This window comes from Asterias amurensis, chromosome 18 (assembly GCF_032118995.1).
Source record: "Asterias amurensis chromosome 18, ASM3211899v1".
In the NCBI taxonomy this organism is placed as follows: domain Eukaryota; kingdom Metazoa; phylum Echinodermata; class Asteroidea; order Forcipulatida; family Asteriidae; genus Asterias; species Asterias amurensis.
The window spans coordinates 13,557,789-13,577,494 of record NC_092665.1 but is presented as its reverse complement, the minus strand read 5'-3'; the positions used below and the strand labels follow the sequence as shown (position 1 = coordinate 13,577,494).

Genomic DNA, 19,706 nt, shown 5'->3' with positions numbered 1-19,706 from the left:
TTAATATCGAGTGCATTTTCATACCACAAATACGTACTGTACATTTGGCTTCATTTATAATGAATGACAATTTTTCCCAAAACCTGCTTTTTTAAAAGAGCTTGTACTATTACTACAAAAGAAAATAGATTTCACAAAAGAAACGGATAAATAATTACTTTAAGATAATGATATTAAAAAAAAGTTAGAGATGCAAATAAAACACTAGTCACATCTTTGAACGAAAAAATACACACCAACTTATAAAACAGATTTCCATGTGCTGTTATGCATTTGTTTTTCTTTTAAATGTTCCATTGAATTTTATGCAGTGCTTATATACAGCAAGATGTTATACCCATATTTCTTTTCTTGTGTGTCCTTCGAACTTGAGTTTAAAACAACCAGTTGGTGTTAAAGGCAGTGGACACTATTGGTAATTACTCAAAATAATTATTAGCATAAAACCTTTCTTGGTGACGAGTAATGGGGAGAGGTTGATAGTATAAAACATTGTGAGAAACAGCTCCCTCTGAAGTGCCATAGTTTTCGAGAAAGAAGTAATTTTCCACGAATTTGATTTCGAGACCTCAAGTTTAGAATTTGAGGTCTCGAAATCAAGCATCAGAAAGCACACAACTTCGTGTGACAAGGGTGTTTTTTCGTTCATTATTACCTCGCAACTTCGACGACCGATTGAGCTTAAATTTTCACAGGTTTGTTATTGTATGCATATGTTGAGATACACCAACTGTGAAGACTAGTCTTTGACAATTACCAATAGTGTCCACTGTCTTTAAAGAAATGTGCACCTGCCATTATAAGACGGTATTTGGAACATAGACTACTTCGCAAATACTCAGTATCCAGTGCGCACGCGTTTAGCTGTAGATTGGCCGACATTTTCGTCAGTGATAGGCGAGCCTATCAAAATAACACTAATGTCTGCCAACACAATTAATACAGTGGTATTATTGAAACACTGGTCTTGGTTCTCTCTTGGGCATCTTAAGGCCCGGTCACACAGGCCCCGATAACGAGAACGAAAACGATAACGATAAAAATGCACGCCCTCGATTGGTTGAATGAGCGTGGGCGTATTTTGCGTGGAGCAATTCAACCAATCGCGAGCGTGCATTTTTATCGTTATTGTTTTCGTTCTCGTTCTCGGGGCCTGTGTGACTGGGCCATTGTGACATATAACACCGATCGGGTCCGTTTTAACACCCCAATTTTGCAGCGTGGCTATGGACGTTTGAATCAAAGTGGGACGGTGAGCATTGGGGTACAGCTAACAGGTTTGGTGGTATCAATTTACAACAGACAAAAAGGCTATGTTACAAGCACACAAAATGATTAAAAATGATAAACGGAGTTACTGGCTTTAGGTGGTGTCCCTCTCTGTTATGAAAGATTCATTGCGTCACGCATTTGCTGCACTTTGATTGGTGTGCGTTTTCTGTTTGCTCGAATTTGATTGGTGTATGTTGTTTTCTACTTCTGCTGGAATTCTGATTGGTTGGCTACTTGCCGCGTTTCAATTGCCCTGTTCTTTGACGCACTTTGATTGGTGCAAAAATGTTATACGCCAATTTGCTTGGTGCACAATGAAAAACAAATTTACTGTTCTTTCATTTGGGCAATTATTACATTCATTCAGCATATTTTCTTAAATACAACTTAAAAAATGTTGATGCAAAGAAAACACTTATTAATTACGGATGTGTGTGTGTCTCCCCCCCCCCCAAAAAAAAAAAAAACAACAACAACAACAACAAAACAACAAAAAACGAATAAAATAAACAATTTCCCTTGCACATATTCACCCGAGCACTAACAGAAAATCTCGAGGGACACCAAGCTAATTTAAAATATTAAAAAGTACACGATAAGCTTAATTAAAAAGTCTAGTAGCTATAACGAATGTCAACAGACATAAATATGCATGGTAATACTCATACTTTACAAAAGTCTTTTCCAAAAAAAAAAAAATGTATACCTTGTTTACAAATTAGTTGTCCCAATATCGGGACGAATATGTTAGGCCATCAGAGGCGAGAAACAAAACATAGAACGAGTTACATTTTACAGTTATGTCCAATCAACGTATCTGTATATAAAAAAAATCCATATTTCACAAACAAAATAGAGAAGAAGGGAAAACAAACTTAAACGAGGAACATATTTTCCTCGTTTTTTAATTTGACAGACAAACAGAACTTAATAAAAAAACAAAAAAAAATACAATACACAGTTGTAATCTGCTATGCTGAGTTGATATACACGTCTAAGTTTCTACAACTAAGAAAGACAAAATATTTAATTGGTCTGCTATTGTTTTGTTGGTTGTTTAAACATAATAATACTCTTGCCTATGCCACCACCCCACCCCCCCCCCCCCCCCACAACCAAGAATACTCAGTTTCCTGAAACATTGTAAAAACAGCCCGCATTTGAAATAAATTCGACACAAACACGTGCATGACAAACTGGGCTATACACTGTAACAAAATGTGACCAACGTATTGGATGAAGTTTGTAAAAGGTTGAACACATGTTTTTCCTTTCTACTTTTTTTTTTCAAATTGAAGTCTCATTCGTGGGATTGGACCCTCTCCCCTTAGACAATGCAAGTGTGTTACTGACAAACACCATACGTTTCGTCTGCTTGAAATAAACTCTAAAAACATCTTTTGTGATATATGGAAGGTTGTCACATTTTCAACACTTTTTCATAACTGTTTGTTCAAAACCAGATGATTTATGTGAATTCACTCTAGCCACAAACCTGTCGTGTGCACCCGTTTTAGTTTAAAATGAATACCATCAAGCTGTTTGCCTGAACAATTTCCTCTTTCAGTAAAGCGATGAAAGTTGATTGCCAGAGGCGGTTCCTATCCTTTCATGTGAAAATACAATACCCCAGTATTTAAAAGAACACGTTGCCTTGGATCGGTCGAGTTGGTCTTTGCAATCCGTTTGTAACCGTTTGTTATAAAATGCATATGGGTAGAAAGATGTTGTAAAAGTAGAATACAACGATCCACACAAACATGCCTCGAAATTGAGTGGTTTTCGTTTTACCTCGTCGACTAACACGGTCGGCCATTTATGGGAGTCAAATTGTTGCCTCCCGAAAGGCCGACCGTGTTAGTTCGCACAGTAAAAGGAAAACCACCAATTTCGCGGCAAACTTGTGTGGATCATTGTTATTTACTTATAAAACATCTTCCAATCATATGCATTTTATAAAAAACGGTTTCAAACGCTTTTTATAGACCAACTCGTCCGATCCAATGCAATGTGTTCCTTTAAGGCCAAGTAGTATTACACGCCACCAGTTTACAATACACAGCTCAACTACCATGGATTTGTGTAATTATTGTAACTTGCCTGGCGTGTCCTTACTCTATGACATTAGTCATGTAAAAATCCATTCATGCACACGACGGCAATTTAACTGGGGTCCCTTGCTTAATTTTAGCATGGTTATAAACTGTAGCAATGTTTGACACGATTTTGCAAGAGACTTTAGACAGTAGAGACAATAGTTGCCCTTTCACACGAGGTACACTTTATAAATGTTTACAACCATGCTACAATTTAGCAAGAGACCCTTGCTAAATTGCTCTTGTGTGAAAGGGGCTTTAGTTACAGTTGTCTCTCGTTGTAATGAGCACTGTTAAATAGAGGTATTTCTTCGTTTCTTCGTAATTTTTCTCTTATAACAACTCGTCTGTTATAAAGTCAACATTTGTTAAATACACTGGACACTATTGGTAATTGTCAAAGACCAGTCTTCTCACTTGGTGTATCTCAACATATGCATAAAATAACAAACCTGTGAAAATTTGAGCTCAATTAGTCAACGCAGTTGGGAGATAATAATAAAGAAAAAAAAAATACCTAGTCACACTAAGTTGGGTGCTTTCAGCAGCTTGATTTCGAGACCTCAAATTCTAAATCTGAGGTCTCGAAATCAAATTCGCAGAAAATTTAGTCTCTCTCGAAAACTATGTCACTTCAGAGGGAGCCGTTTCTCACAATGTTTTATACTACCAACCCCATTACTCAATACCAAGTAAGGTTTTGTGCTAATAATTATTTCGAGTAATTACCAATAGTGTCCACTGCCTTTAAAAAGATCACGGTTATAAAGAGGTTCTATGTATAAAGAGTACATTCTGAAGTCCTGAATCTTATTTCTGCTTTGTGTTTATTTTTTTGGGTGTCCTCTTATAACAAAGGGGTAATTTGCCCGGACCCAGCCATACTGTTAAAAACAGAGCCAACTGTACACACCTTTTGTTGTAGAATGTGCATCACTTGATGTTGCTTTGTTCCCTTTTTAGATTTAAAAAAAATAAATTCAGACAAAAAGGAGTGTTGACCGGGAATAGTTTTTCCAACTAAAAGTAGACATCAATACAAAATAATTTGTAAAAGATGTCAATACCCTACGAGAACCTTATCACAAATGAGGAAAACAAATCTGTCACCAACGACCAATATTAGTTCATATCATTTCAGTTTTTTTAAAAGAATCCATGTTAATTTATACTCTGTCAATGGAGTATGCCAGTTTTTAACAACCAGGTTTGACAACAGACAAAGACTTTTTTTTTTTTTTTTTTTTTTTTTCTATGAACAATATTATGACTTTTTCTATTTCTATACACAAACATTCACTGTTTTAAAAAAATATGGTACATTTTCGATTTTGTTTTTTGTTTTGTTTTTTTTAACTTTACAAGTGTCAATGTTCATGAACTGAATACAAGATATTTAATAGAATATCTTAGACGAACGCCCATCCACATATTCATATGTGTAGAATAAAACATGTCCACAATCACACAGAAACTAAACAAAAAATTACAGGGTATTTAAAAAAAATCTATACATCTCCATCAAATTGTTGAAGTCAATACATTGTATTCATATTTTTCACATATTCTGGAACTGTCCTTTGATATTCCCACATCATCCTATACATTTTTCCATCATGATTTCCACATTTTCTTGTCCATTTTTCCATTTGGATTCCCACATTTTCCTATACATTTTTCCATCATTATTCCAACATCTTCCTTCGACCTTCAACTTGCTAAGCATGATTTTACATCAAAGGTTTCATTCACATTTCCCTCCCAAACTTTGGACTTCCCCCCAGGTTTAATACTGTCAATGATTGTCGGGCAGGAACTCCCAAAAAATTTCCCAAATCAGGCCTGAAACTTCACAGAGGTAATGGAGCGTCTCAAAAGTCAGGCACGTTCCTAGCGCAAAAGAACGTTCCTGCGGGCATATGCCCGCAGGATCGCAACATCATGACAAAGTATACGCGGAGCGTTCCAAAAGACCGGTCCTGTGGAACGGACAAAAGCGGCGGGGATACTCTTGCGATCCAAACAGAACGTTCCTACCGTTCCGACTTTTGAGACGCTCCCTAACAAAGGCGATTGCCTCCGTGTCCCCTTGTAAATGCCTTGGTGCCCTTGAAATGCTATAGTAGAAACTTACACTTTCCGCATAGGTTGCCCCTTACCAAGGTGATAGGCCTTGGTGCCCTTGCCCTTTCCAAAATGAAGCATACGGGGCTGCAAAATCATTTCCAATATTCCTTTACACTTCCCTCAAGTTTTCTGAGACATCTGTGATGGCAATGTAAAGGATTACACCACTTTAAACCTCTGACAACGAACCTGAAATCACAACAGCAATGGGTCCTGCCACTAGAAAAAAAAGAGCTTCAACAAGTTGAAAAATGCAAGTCTTCAAAAAGAAAAATTATGAGAGCCCCTAAATTACCAGAATGTGTGGGCGAGTGTAACAATGATGGGTCCTGACACAGGAAAAAAAAAATACAATGAGAAACAAAAATACTGTTTCAAGAAATATAACATCAGGGCTTATAAGAACAATTAATTCACAACTTCATAAGTATTCCCCCAAAACAACTAAGATTTCTTTGAATCATGATGTGTGCAAAACATCAAGTAGGACAAACTAGCATTTCTGCTAAGCTGATAACGTCATGGTTTTAAGCTGAGTTATTTCATGAGTTTTTGCTTGGGTAAGCTTAGCTTAATAATTTGCCCCCAGATGGGAAAAACAGTGTTATTAATTTGGGCCCTGGGTATTTAAAGAGATTTCATTTTCACATGAAACCTTGCGTTTTACGAGGTTCCTTCAAGGTCCCTTAAAGAGGAATGTCTCAGCGATAAAATAAAATGCACAGTAGCTTGAATTAGCTATGTGACCATGCAAGGTTGACTTTTAGCCATTTGACCATGCAAGGTTGACTTAGACGGCTGGCCAAGCAAGGTTGACTTAGCCAGCTGACCAGGCAAGGTTGTTTTAGCCACTTGACCAGGCAAGGTTGCCGTAGCCAGTTGACCAGGCAAGGTTGACTTAGACGGCTGACCAAACAAGGTCGACCAAGCCAGCTGACCAGGCAAGGTTGACTTAGCCACTTGACCAGGCAAGGTTGCCATAGCCAGTTGACCAGGCAAGGTTGACTTAGACGGCTGACCAAGCTAGATTGACTTAGTCAGTTGACTACACTATGTAAACTTAGCCAGTTTACCTTGCTAGTTTGACTTAAATAACTTCTTTTTTTTTGTGACTAACAACATTTTTTTGTGATGGGTGCTAGTAGCGGGCCAACATTAGCTGCCCAAGTCCAACCAAAAATGCTTGGAGTTTGAATTAAACACAAGTGGCTCAGTATCAAAGGTGGCTTTCGATAAAGTGTCGGTGATGACAGTGGTTGGCCTACGGCAACCACATGCATCTGCAAAATTTTCATGATGATTCTACGGACTTTTTAAAATAAAAATTGAGAAGAACTCACCCCCTAAATAACTTGAGCTAATGCTTTCATGCTTGTATGACGTGTGATACATTTGGTGCTGAGACTGGCAGGGGAAAATATGGCATTCTAGAATCAACAATGTGACTTGCCGACTGAAACGCAGGGGAGTTGACTAACGACGGCCCCTCTCCCGATGAAAATACTGCCTGGGCACCCCTGTTCATGTACCCTAATGAGGTGGGAACAGGAATATGCAGGTTAATTGGATGGCTGCTCGTCGAGGGACTGGTCGCAGTGTGGATTGGGAAACCATGGGGCAGGGAGTTGGACTTGGCCTCGGTGGTCTGGCTCTGAATTGCACTACGAGGCGGCAAAGCCAAGGACTGCAGAACAGAGTCAGGTGGTGGAAGATGCATCAGCATCGGGACAAGCGGCCCAGAGGTCTCCGCTAATGAGTAGTCATTAATGTTAATTCCCTCGGGGTGCATATTCATGGGGGGCGCTGGGTTTGAATTGGCCTTCTTCTTGCTCTTCTTGTGTTTCTTGTGATGGGTTAGATTGACGACAGCCGAGGGGTTGGCGTGCTTGCCTGTGTCAACAATGGGTAGGTTGGTCAGTCCATTGTTGGCGAGCTGCGGATGCTTATCCATGTGTTTCAGGAGGTACACCTCCAGGCTGTAGGTCTTGCCGCACACGCCGCAGGAGTACCGCTTCTCCCGCCGCGTGTTCTCATGCGACAGCACGTGATTCTGCAGCTTTTCAAGCTCGTCGTACGCCCGATAGCAGTCCCGACACTTGTAGGGCTTATCCTTGTTATGGCGACGCCAGTGCTGCTGGAGGTTGGAGAGCTGGCTGAAGGCCTTGTCGCAACCAGCGTCAAAGCACTTGTAGGGCTTCATGCCGGTGTGGATGCGGGTATGCTGCTGCAGGTGGGAGAGCTGCTTGAAGGACTTCTCACAGTAGGTGCAGTGGTAGGGCTTGACGTTGGTGTGCACCCGTGAATGCTGACTCAGGTAGGAGGTGGTCGCAAAGCCCTTCCCGCAGTCTTCACACTTGTAAGGCTTACCTTCCGTGTGCGAGCGAGCATGGAGCAGCACGTCCGACTTGCTGTAGTACACCTGGGGGCAGACCTTGCAGTGGTACTCCTGCCCTCCTTGCTCCGCCTGCAGGAACGAGCGAGGACTCGTCACTTTCTCCCCCTTCCTGCCGTCCTTACCCCGTGGCGATGTGTTACGGGTGTGGCTCGGTAGTCCGTTACTCCCGCTTGGTTCCCGACTGGTACCCTGACTCATTACAGGTGTGGGCTGTGTGTTCGCCCGAGTGTACAGGACGTTGGATTGCTGATGGCTGGTTGAGGGGCCCATTGTTATACAGCCGGCGATTTCATGAGCAACGTGGCTTGCTATGGACGCGAATCTAGTGTGGCATTTGTTGCACTCATAACCTGAAAAAGAGAGATACAATTAAATACAATATTAATAACAAGAGGGATAATTTCACTTCCAATCACCTGTTAAAGCCATTTCATCAAGACGTTTTTTGCTTCTGGATTAGCCCTAATTACAAACTCTTATTTCATAGCCACAATAAAATAAGCAAATAAAATGGCACATTAACTTGCCAGCGATTCTTGTAAGCAGATGCGCAACATAACCATTCACTGTGAATGCCAACACGCCCAGTCAAATCACCTTGCTAGCTTTGAAATACACTTTTCCATGTCAACATTTAATTTTTCCCTGCTAGAATTTAGGTGACGTGCAATTTGCACAAACTAAAGAACATGGTCGGGAATGCACTCTATTAGAAATGGTTTGTTTCACCAACACACACAGGACAGTTATGATGGCGGAAAAAAAGGTTAAATTCTGAGTTTGTGCTGGACTTGTTGTCCTTTGTCCTTTTACTGTACAAAGAATGGAGGATTGTGTGTCATCCAGACGCTTCCACTGTTGTATTTCAATGCAATAGGGGACTTTCGGGACGCTTGGTGGCAGCAGACTTCCCAGGTAAAATACATTGTTCTTGGTAATGTGTGATGCTCACAACTACGTAAACAATGGACATTTACATGGTAAGTCTGCTGCCACCTTGCGTTCAATGGTCCCATTCTGCTCAATGGAGATTATGAGGGGACTTACCGGGACTCCTGCCTTGGTACTGGTCATGGGCCCAATTGGAGGCCTTATGGCCAATTTCACAACCCTGTGAGCAAAGTTTTGTGCCAACCATAGCAGAAAAGTTCGCTATCAGCGTACTTCACAGGTTGACAAGAAAATTAAAGGAACACGTTGCCTTGGATTGGTCGAGTTGGTCTTTGAAAAGCATTTGTAGCAGTTTGTTATAAAATGCATTTGGTTAGAAAGATGATCCACACAGATTTGCCTTGAAATTGCGTGGTTTTCCTTTTACTTTACGAACTAACACGGTCGGCCACTTATGGGAGTCAATAATTTGACTCCCATAAATGGCCGACCGTGTTAGTCGACGAGGTAAAAAGAAAACCATGCAATTGCGAGGCACATTCGTGTAGATCATTGTATTCTACTTTAACAACATCTCTCTACCCATATGCATTTTATAACAACTGGTTACAGAACGCTTTTCAAAGACCAACTCGACCGATCCAAGGCAAGGTGTTCCTTTCAATGCGCTCTTCACTTAATAACGCACAGCGACATTGCCCGCCAATATGGCACATCCAAGATTATTCTATACAACGTCAGGTGAATTGGGTCAATATTTCTTTTACATATTACCATGTAATGGTTTACATGGGGTTTAGGAGTATTTAGAGAAAAGGTTAAAACAAAAAGTTTTTCCTACCAGGTGCTGCAGTTGAGGGTTTCCCCGGAGCTCCAGGTTGCCTTGAGTGGGGGTCCATACCCGGCACCTATCGGTGTAAAGATGTGTATGATTATTTTTTTACAAAGTGTACAAATTGTTAAACATGTTGAGCCAAACTGAAGCAGCCCCCATTCACACTTCCTTCGAAGTGATTAAAATTTTTACATCACAATTTTCAAAAAACAAATAATTTGGAAGAGTTGAGATGCGCTCAACTTCTGCGAAACATTTGCAGCGCTGACTTTTAATGTCAAAATCCAGCGAGGGCGCTGTTTGAGATGCTGAGATAATCAAGAGGTCTACTTAATTGTGAATTGTCAAACAATTTCAAAACAAAGATGCTTGACATTTTGTTGACACTTTTAACACAAATTTTCCAGGAAATTACTAAACGAACATTAATTTGTCTCGCATGTGAAGAGGATTTTAATTACTACATTATTAGCTTAATACAACAAATCCAAGGAAATATTACCTGTAATTGTTCCACTTCGGCCTGCCAGAATGTCACGTGACTGGTAGGCGGTGAGAATGGCGGTCGCGGTAGACTCATCTTGAGACTGTGCAATCCAGCTCATGTGAAATGTTGCTCGTCGTGTTTGAGGGACAGTTAGCGTCTCGTCCCCACGGGCCCTTCCTTCTCTCCTCTTCAGGGGGAGAGAGAGTCAGTTACAGTTTCTGGCACATGTCCTTATTCTTGAAGACTTTTGTTTCCTTAGACGCACTTGAGCTGGCATTAACGCCCGACGATGCTGATACGCAATGTAGGTGCTTCACCACACTAAGGGAAAATCTGAAAGTTAATAACAAAAATGGATCAACAATGGCCCCACATCTATTTCACAAAAGAGTTTCAAAAACATAATATGCGCAATGAAATCAGCAATTCTTTTCTGGCTAGATATTTTACTTAAAGGAAACTTAAATTTCTAACTTGAACATTTCAAGTGGCAACAAGGCACTTACAAAGGGGCATTGTCGCACTTACTCGTTGGTTGCTTACTGTGAATTATATTAAGCCTGTCTACTTAAAATAACACTTTTTTTAAAGTAACAGTCAGCCTAGCTTCAAAGCCATTGGACCCTTTCGGTTCAGAGAAAAAATAAAAGTTCACAGATTTACAAATAACTTACAGGGTTTAAAGAAGGCAATGGTGAAAGACTTCTCTTGAAATATTATTCCATGAAATGCTTTACTTTTTGAGAAAACAGCAAAACAATATAAATTCTCGTTAATGAGAATTACGGATTTATTTTAAACACATGTCATGACACGCGAAACGCGCAGAAACAAGGGTTGGTTTTTCCGTTGTTTTCTACCGACTCTGATGACCGATTGAGCCTAAATTTTCACAGGTTTGTTATTTGATATAGAAGTTAAAGTACACAAAGTGTGGGCCTTGGACAACACTGTTTACCGAAAGGGTCCAATGGCTTTAAACAAAGATAGTCTTAATTACCTACATGACGGGTATACAGTTAGTTTTCCTTTTTTAAGGTCATGATTGAGCACAAATTTGCAGTCGGATACAATAAATTTAGATCAAAACACTTGGCAAAATGTTGAAACGTCAGTTAGTCAAGCTAGTAGTACAATTACAGAAAAGCTATGTCAGAAAAGAAGCCGTCACATTTGAACTGCCCACCACCTCCCTCAAAAACTCCCACCATTTTTACCTGAACGAAGGTTACATTTTTGGTTCTAACAAGGAGAAAGTGACAGTTGGCTACAGCATCTTACTCACAAACAGTCAAGTTTCAACAACATAAAGTTACAATCTGACATTGACAATTCCTCTTTTTTAAACATGGGGTCCTTCTCATTTGTCAAATCCGATTTGTAATTTTTATTTGTTGAATGCAAATTTGACAAGGCAAACCAACACACTCACAGCATATCAGAAATACACGAAGTACTTTTCTTTCATCTAAATGCAACACAATATTCTTTGACTTTGAGTAATGTTTTTAAATAAAGAGATATGTCGGTCAGAACGGAAAACATGGCCATCCATTCAATTCTATAGCGTTCCACACGATTGACACACGATTGACACTCAGTACAGACACCGTGCACTATGCATGTACATGCACAGTACACCAAACACCGCCAATTGACTTTATGCATGTACATGCATGTAGAAAGTCGCTCCAAGGTAAAAAAATCTCGTAAAATTGATTTATGTACAGACTTCCCACGCAATAAATATCCTTGATGAACTTTCCCACATTTGATACATACAATAATATACATTCAGTTGTTAGATGCCTGCAAGAAAAGGCGAATTTGGGGGTAATTTAAGGTGTATTTTTCTTGGTCTTTTGTGAAGACTCACCCGATTTGTTCACTGTCATGGCCGGCTAGCTCTCAGTTTGACGTTAGGGCGCCCTCACTTGAGTTTTTTTTTTAACGCGGTCATTATTCACATGGATTTCATTTTTGTTATACAAAAAAACACAAAGTAAATAAAACAGCTCAAAAGACACACACATAAAAGACCGCTCCGATCAGAGAATCATTTCATGGTAACTGAAATCGTACTGTAGAAATTATGAAATGAACAATATTTTGTTTTTTGGTGGTTAACAGAGTTATCAATAATATTTATAAGAAAAATAAGACAGACATTTATAAGCCGCTTAATTTATTACAAGAGAAAAACAAAAAGAAATGTAGCCACAAGGTTTGGGATAGCATTGCATCAAGGTTTTTCAATCAGCCCCGAAAAAGGTGACATTAATGAGAAGGCACACACGTGGTGCACCGATTTTTCGAGGGGGGGGGGGGGGGCACGGTTTGCATTTCCATGATTTCTCCAAGCCCCTTTCAGTACTCCTCAATATTGACAAAAGGTGTGAAAACAAAAGTATGAGTGTATGCGTGTAAAAAAAATGAACAAAAAAAAAAACAAGTTTTGAAACATAGATATCATTTTTTTCATGGAGGGCTCTCTTGCGGGAGGAATACCCTCCGCGAACGGGCGAAACTGTGTAGAAATTTTCGTCTGATGTAGCGCCCTCTTTTGATTCAACTTCGTTGCCCAATTCGGCATGGATGTGAGACACTCGCCTGGCAGACACCGTGAAAGTCATTATTCTTTTGCAGATTTCGTCTTTAAGATATCTTAAAAAGGCACCGATCCATTACATGGATTTTTGTCAAAGACCGGTGTCAGGTGATGATGTGTCCGCCATGCAATACTGTCCGGTTCGGACACTTTTGCATATATGCAATCGTGTCCGGCCGGGGCTATGCAAAAACCGTCCGGTGTGGACATGACTGTAGTGCGCGCGTAAGTGAGCGTGCATGCGCACTGGACCTACGTATACTTAATAGGCAGCATGAATATTCACGTATTTTATGATGGCAGCGAATACCCAACGGCCGAACATTTCCCATGTCATTATGACACGCACTTTAGCTTGTTCCCGTCGAGTCGACCAAGGGCGTTTAATTTACTGCAAGGACGGTTTTGCATGGGAGCGGACACAACTGCATATGCAAATGTGTCCGGGCGGACACAATTGCATTATGCAGCAGCGTCCGGGCGGACACGATTGCATATGCAAAACCGTCCGGCGGACATTATTGTATTATGCCATAATGTCCTCCGGATAGTATTGCATAGAGGACTTAATTGCACGAGACACCGGTATGTTCACTTGGTAGAGGCCTATCCCACCAACATAGCACATAACTATAATTCTGAGAAAGTTTTGGAATCAATATTGGACATCGGCATCAAAGTTCGACAATGGATGAACATAATCATCACTCACGCGTGAAGGAAACAAACCACGCACTTCATGTCCCAGTGTTCGATTTATTGCTACCGGTGTTGGAGGGGGCGGGGGCTAGTAGTAGGGGCTTGCTGCTGCAGACTAGTGCACGTTCCGATCCGATGACTACCGCACAGTTATTGTTCTCATACATTAAAGACAAATTTATTTAGAGTTAAGCAGTACTAGGCCCGTCGGGGAGGCATGGGCACTTTGGTCTCAGTGACCAATGGAAAAAGAAAACAAAAAAACAAAACAGAAGTATTAATCACCCAAACACGCACACGGCTGGCAAGCGTGCGCGTGTTCGAATGCGTTAAGAATGAATTTGCATTACGCAAGATGCCACCACACCCCGTCCTTTTATGACCATTGTTTACCTACATGCGAAAAATGGCAATCACGTTCAACATATATTGGAAAAACAAATACAAGTGTAAAGTTAGGTTCAACTCAAATTTCAGTTGTTCGCAAACACTAAAAAGGGCCAAAGTGAACTTGATACAGACTCAGACTGCAACTGGATACGGGATATTATGTGATAAAAAAGGGTTAGCTGCATGCTTTGAGCACTGCCCAGAAAGTTTACTCTTCCAAACAAAAGATTCATCATAAGACGTGAAGAAAGCTGACGACGTTTTTGAAGCAATTCTGTTGTTTTGAACCGACTTCACTCATACCGGGGACCTTGACTTAACTATGTTTGTTTCAGTGTGGTTAGGAGGTAAGTTGTTCCTTCTAGGCTGAGCAGCCAAATATTGGTGAGCGAACTTCTGCGAAAGTATTCATTATTATTTACTGTAACTCGCACTCGGGTAGTCAATATTCCACATGCTCCATGGATGATAGCCTTGTACTTGTTTAAATGTATTGTGACTTAAAGACACTATGGACACTATAGGTAATTGTCAAAGACCAGTCTTCTCACTTGGTGTATCTCAACATGTGCATAAAATAGAATAAAACTGTGACAATTTGAGTTCAATTGGTCGTCGAAGTTGAGAGATAATAATAACAACAGAAAAACACCTTTGTCACACGAAGTTGTGTGCTTTCAGATGCTTGATTTCGAGACCTCAAAATTCAATTCTGAGCCGAGGTCTGGAAATTAAATTTGTGGAAAATTACTTCTTTCTCGGAAGCTACGTCACTTCAGACGGAGCCGTTTCTCACAATGTTTTATACTATCAACCTCTCCCCATTACTCGTTACCAAGTAAGGTTTCATGCAAATAATTATTTTGAGTAATTACAAATAGTGTCCACTGCCTTTAAGTTGTTCTCGATGATTATTTTGTTTACCTTACAACTGGGGAATTTTGTTGTTCTTTTAATAATGTCATCATCAAAAAATCAATTATCATCTATGTCAAAGTAGGCCTACATTCTCTATTACTAATGATTCTACTGTGAAATCCCACAATAATAGGATTCTTCAAATTATTGTGTCAAGGTTAACTGTATTTTTTTATTTATTTTTTTTTATGTCGGTCAACTTTACATTTTTTTTTTTGCTGTTATGGCTTTTCAGCATGTTCGTAAAAAATGAGGAGTTGTTTTAAGTTTGAATAAATAATTTCTTCCGTGGAAAAAAAATGATAACAAATCTATGTGAACGTGCCAACAAGTGTTCTTATAGCATGTAATGGACACTATAAGAACAGTCATCCTTACTGCTGTGTTTGCCGAAAATGGCACCAGGATTTGGAGCTAATCTGCTTGTGTGATGGGGTCTACCCGTTTCATTAAAATTGCCGTGTTTTGGGATGTCGGTTCCAGACATCAGACTGACTTCATGGGCTCGTATTCCAAACGCTGGTGAAATGTTAGAACGTGTTTATAAACAGCTCAAGAACAAACCGGCAGTGCAGCGAAACCCCGTTTGATACACTCCAATTACAATATTTAGACCGTCACATGGTTACACGAGCCTGCATGGACCTCCCAGCAGGCACGAGTGAACAAATTGGTAAAATTGTCAAAGACCAGTCTTCTCACTTGGTGTATCTCAACATAGGCATACAAAACCAAACCGGTATAAATTTGAACCCAATATTGGTCGTCGAAGTGGCGAGATAATAATGGAAGAAAGAAACACCGTTTGTCACACGAAGTTGTGTGCTTTCAATGCTTGATTTCGGGGCCTCAAAACGATCTGATTCTGAGGTCTGGAAATCAAATTCAAATATTCTAGTGGCTTTCTCGAAAACTACGTTACTTCAGAGGAAGCCGTTTCTCACAATGTTTTATACTATCGACACTCTCACTTGCTTGTTTAATACCAAGTAAGTTTTTTTGCATCTCATTGAGTGTTGTTCCTTGTAAGGAACCGATCAATCATTATATCAAGATCAAGATGCTAACAACTATTTTGAATAATTACCAATAATAGTGTCCAGGGCCTTTAAAAAACTTGCATTTCAGTTTCACGGAGATTTCACGTGTACACATTATTTAAACGTGAGGGTCCAACGGGACATTCTGCTAATGAACATTGCAAAAGAGAGACGTGGAAAAACCAAAACCGAACCAAACACAACAACAAATCATGTTTTTGTACGCAGAAATAATTATTGAGAAAATAAATTAGCTGTTGCAAACTGCTTACCAACCAAAATGAACTTTATAAGTATAAATGCAAAACATACTTAGCACGCCGTTTCGACCATGAGCCAATTTCATTGAGCTGCTTGCACGAAAATAGCTCGCTTGTTTTACACATGTGACTGGCCAAAATTTCATGCCATATACATTGCTTGTGACTGGTATTTAGCTGTTGTTTACTTAGCATAACAATTTAATGGAGTCTTGGCCGGTAATCTGATTTTACTAAGCAAGGACTTTTTTGCTTAAGCAAAATTTTGTGCTTAAGCAGCTCTATGAAATTGGGCCCATAGCACTTAGCAGGGAGAGTCTTTCTCGAGCTCTAAAGAGGGTCGAAACGTCAGGTAATTTAGGCATAACCTTTTTTATCAGAACTAATTATTGTAACTCTGTCTCCTAACAAATTCTCAGACTGATGATTTCGTACTTAACTTGACTTTCAGGGAGCAATATTTTCCTCGTCAATAACGACTGCATGGTGCAGAATGTGGTTCAATATCTCAGGAAAAAGTGCTGTATCACGGATAAGAAAGGTTTGATTTTCTCGATTATTGGTTGTTTAAAAAGTTTTGGGGTGTTAGAGAAGGGAGTGCATACGACTGGTAATTGTAACCCACTGTTTGTTAATCCCATTATTATGGCTGTAGATAACCATAAAACTATAGCCGGAGCGAAATTCACGAAACTTCTCTGATTCACATTGTAAAATTTTGTTTAAAGGCAGTGGACACTATTGGTAATTACTCAAAATATTCATTAGCATAAAACCGTTCTTGGTGACAAGTAATGGGGAGAGGTTGATGGTATAAACATTGTGAGAGACGGCTCCCTCTGAAGTGCCATAGTTTTTGAGAAAGAAGTAATTTTCCACAATTTTGATTTCGAGACCTCAGATTTAGAACTTGAGGTCTCGAAATCAACCATCTAAACGCACACAACTTCGTTATTTTATGCATATGTTGAAATACACCAACTGTGAAGGTTAGTCTTTGACAATAACCAATAGCGTCCACTACCTTTAAATAAACAGTTATTGTATGTATATCATTAATTCCCCAACCGCAGTACTTTTTGAAATGCAAAAATTCTCAAAATTATACTTGGCAATAGCTGCTGTACTTATGACCACGTTATTTTGTGTTGAAGTTAATTGTCAAAGTTAGAACCAAATAAACGTTTACAGACCCTTAAACATTTTTGGGGGAATGTGTCGAATTAACCAAGAATGTACGCATCGTAAGGGTTACACCACATCTATACTTGAAACATTTTTTTAAAAGTACATTTTTTTTTAAGTATAGTTTTATTGGTTTTGGAATGTTGGTCCCGGCCACAGCTCTTTGAGTGCGGTTCAATTTGGGCGTGGTCTACATCAAACCAGTTGTACAATCGATTTTGAAGAGAACTGACCATTTCAAAACTAATGGTTCATCATAATATTAGTGTGTTTCTTTTATTTTCACGATCTCCAAAGTTACTCTGGATTTAGCAGACGAGGATGGGAACTTGCAGAACCTCATGGACTACAATCCGAGGTTCCCGGCTGCCCGGATACTCCAGCCAAAAGTTACATACGTCCCAATACTGATGGAGAGTAAGTTAAAAAAGTGTAGTCTTGGTCCAAGACGTCACTATCTAATACTCATCACGTAACATAATTATGATAACCCGACAGAGGGCACACTTTTCTTCTTGAATTAATTTCGGTTGACGACTGACTGTGTTGGAACCAAGACTAGTTAGTTTTGCCAGTCCCTGCCACCTTTATAAGAGTCGTGTGTACTCTAACCTCATTAAATTAAAGAGTGCAATTTTACTCATGTTCTGATTTTGAAAGTTGTTTTTTAAACCATTTCTAAAATAATACACTCAGCATAATCTACTTAAACTGTGTGAAAGCATTACATTGTTACAATAAACAATATGGTTATGTTAAATGCCAAAAAAGTTCGTACACATTTTTCACACCAGTGCTTTCTTTCCCTATTCTAGAAAACGAAGATAATACTTGGAAACCTTTTACACCTATGGTGAAACGAGTCCTGAAGGATGCAGATTTCATGAGTAAGAGTAGTCATCATAAGTAACAAAAAACAAAAAAAAATATATATATATATTATACTGAAGGAAAAGTTTACTTGAAAAGAGAGCTGTTGCTATACAATGCCTATCATAATAAGTCTTGTGAACTTCCCTTTTTACAGAAGTTTTAAAGGGACATTGAGAACTAAAATAAACAAGAAAGACGTTTAACCTCCCTTTGACCTCTAGGCAAGGGCGCTCTACTCATGTGTTTAAGGTCTGCTCTTTCCCATTACAGGACAGCTGACAGAGCAATATGAGAGGCGGGAGCTATCGAGAACCGGTCAACGCGTCCGTTTGGAGTCGGTACAGGAAGCAGAGAAGGATGTAGCAGTTCCTACTGGCAAGGGGGCAGGAAAGGGTGCACTTAGCACCCCAAAGAAGGGGGCTGGGGGTGGGCGATCAAAGACTACCAAATAAACGGACAGTTGTGCCGAAAAGGGGGAAGAACGATAACCAAAAACCCCTCAACAGGCCTTGAACTTTACTCTTGAAGGGGCAAAGCAATTTTTTCTGTCAAGGAGAACTCTATGTTAATTTGTATTGGAACTTTGCAAAGGGCACCGCATCAAAAGCACAGGGCACCATGACAATTGCTGTGGTGTGGGTGCTGTGGTGTGGGTGCAGTGGGTTTATTTTGAAGCCTGCCTAAGAATGCTCAAAGGTGTTTTGGAAGGGGATGGGTCCATAATCACCCCCATACAACTCAAAGTGTGGTATGGTGACCGTCGCCAGGGCGATCCAACTTTCAAAGATATGGATGGTGTAAACTGAAAAAGGAAGGTGCATTGGGACACTATTTTATGATCACAGAAATCAGTGTGCAGAAACACAGACTCATATTTTGAAGAGTAGATTGACTGAAAATCAAAGTTCTATACAAAGCTTGTTTCAAATAGACTCTTTTTTATTTTGTACACTGTTTGCTATGTCAATGGGCCCCATCATGGGTCCAGGGGTCGATTTCACAAAGAGTTAGGACTAGTCCTAACTTAGGACTAGTCCTAACTTAGGACTTGTCCTAGGACTAGTCCTTGGAGATATACAAATTGCATGGATAGTCCTAATAGTTAGGACGAGTAACTAGTCCTAGCTCGAGATAAGACTAGTCCTAACTCTTTGTGAAATCCACCCCAGGGGCCTTTCTCAAACCTCAGCTTGGGCTCCGTGCGCTGTTTACGCAGTGGAAACGCAGCAAGTACGAACAAATTGCCTCCTTCCGGCCAACACATTTTTTTGTGGTTTGAACATCAGTAAACAAAGCCTGGAGCCAGAGCCGAAGCCAAAGCCGAGGTTTGAGAAAGGCCCAGGATTGCAACTGGTACCCACACACCTTCAAGTACTAAGTAAAGGGTACATCAATAGTAAAGTACTAAAGTAAAAAAGGCAAATGTAGAGCCCAAACCATTTGATAGTTTGTATACTGCATATCTGTTTGAAGATCTCCTGGCAGAAGCTGAAGCTGTACAAACAATCTCGTTTTCAAAATCTGTGAGTGTGATTAATGCCATATAGTGTTTGAACATCTCCTATATAGTTAAGGCCCGGTCCCACTGCAGCGATAACGAGAACGATAACGACGCAAAGAGAACGCATTC

At 39.9% G+C, this 19,706-nt stretch overlaps 2 protein-coding genes across 3 annotated transcripts; one reads left to right on the top strand and one right to left on the bottom strand.

The window, feature by feature from the left end:
- Nucleotides 1-2,388: 2,388 nt before the first annotated feature.
- On the bottom strand, nt 2,389-13,563 carry LOC139950738 (uncharacterized). 2 transcript variants are annotated; one of them, XM_071949533.1, is made up of 6 exons: nt 13,424-13,563; nt 11,980-12,036; nt 10,119-10,436; nt 9,623-9,689; nt 6,836-8,240; nt 2,389-5,714 (listed from the first exon to the last, which is right to left on the bottom strand). In XM_071949533.1, exons 3-5 carry the CDS (start codon nt 10,194-10,196, stop codon nt 6,862-6,864), a joined length of 1,524 nt encoding a protein of 507 aa, XP_071805634.1. In that variant the 5' UTR covers nt 10,197-10,436; nt 11,980-12,036; nt 13,424-13,563; the 3' UTR covers nt 2,389-5,714; nt 6,836-6,861. The 2 variants fall into 2 exon arrangements, with proteins under 2 accessions (XP_071805634.1, XP_071805633.1); XM_071949532.1 differs by having other exon boundaries at nt 2,389-8,240.
- A 219-nt stretch (nt 13,564-13,782) lies between these two features.
- On the top strand, nt 13,783-19,644 carry LOC139950644 (uncharacterized protein CXorf65 homolog). Its single transcript, XM_071949425.1, has 5 exons — nt 13,783-14,147; nt 16,470-16,559; nt 17,501-17,620; nt 18,019-18,090; nt 18,347-19,644. Exons 1-5 carry the CDS (start codon nt 14,123-14,125, stop codon nt 18,526-18,528), a joined length of 489 nt encoding a protein of 162 aa, XP_071805526.1. The 5' UTR covers nt 13,783-14,122; the 3' UTR covers nt 18,529-19,644.
- The last annotated feature ends 62 nt before the right edge of the window (nt 19,645-19,706 follow it).

Excerpts from the sequence above, each read along its gene's own strand:
- LOC139950644 (XM_071949425.1), top strand. The coding sequence starts at position 14,123 with ATGTTTGTTTCAGTGTGGTTAGGAG. Across the intron at positions 16,560-17,500 it reads CTGTATCACGGATAAGAAAG|TTACTCTGGATTTAGCAGAC; the intron begins GTTTGATTTTCT and ends CGATCTCCAAAG. Across the intron at positions 18,091-18,346 it reads GAAGGATGCAGATTTCATGA|GACAGCTGACAGAGCAATAT; the intron begins GTAAGAGTAGTC and ends TTCCCATTACAG.
- LOC139950738 (XM_071949532.1), bottom strand. The coding sequence starts at position 10,196 with ATGAGTCTACCGCGACCGCCATTCTCACCGCCTACCAGTCACGTGACA. Across the intron at positions 9,690-10,118 it reads CCGAAGTGGAACAATTACAG|GTGCCGGGTATGGACCCCCA; the intron begins GTAATATTTCCT and ends TTACACCGATAG. Across the intron at positions 8,241-9,622 it reads ACCCTCAACTGCAGCACCTG|GTTATGAGTGCAACAAATGC; the intron begins GTAGGAAAAACT and ends TCTCTTTTTCAG.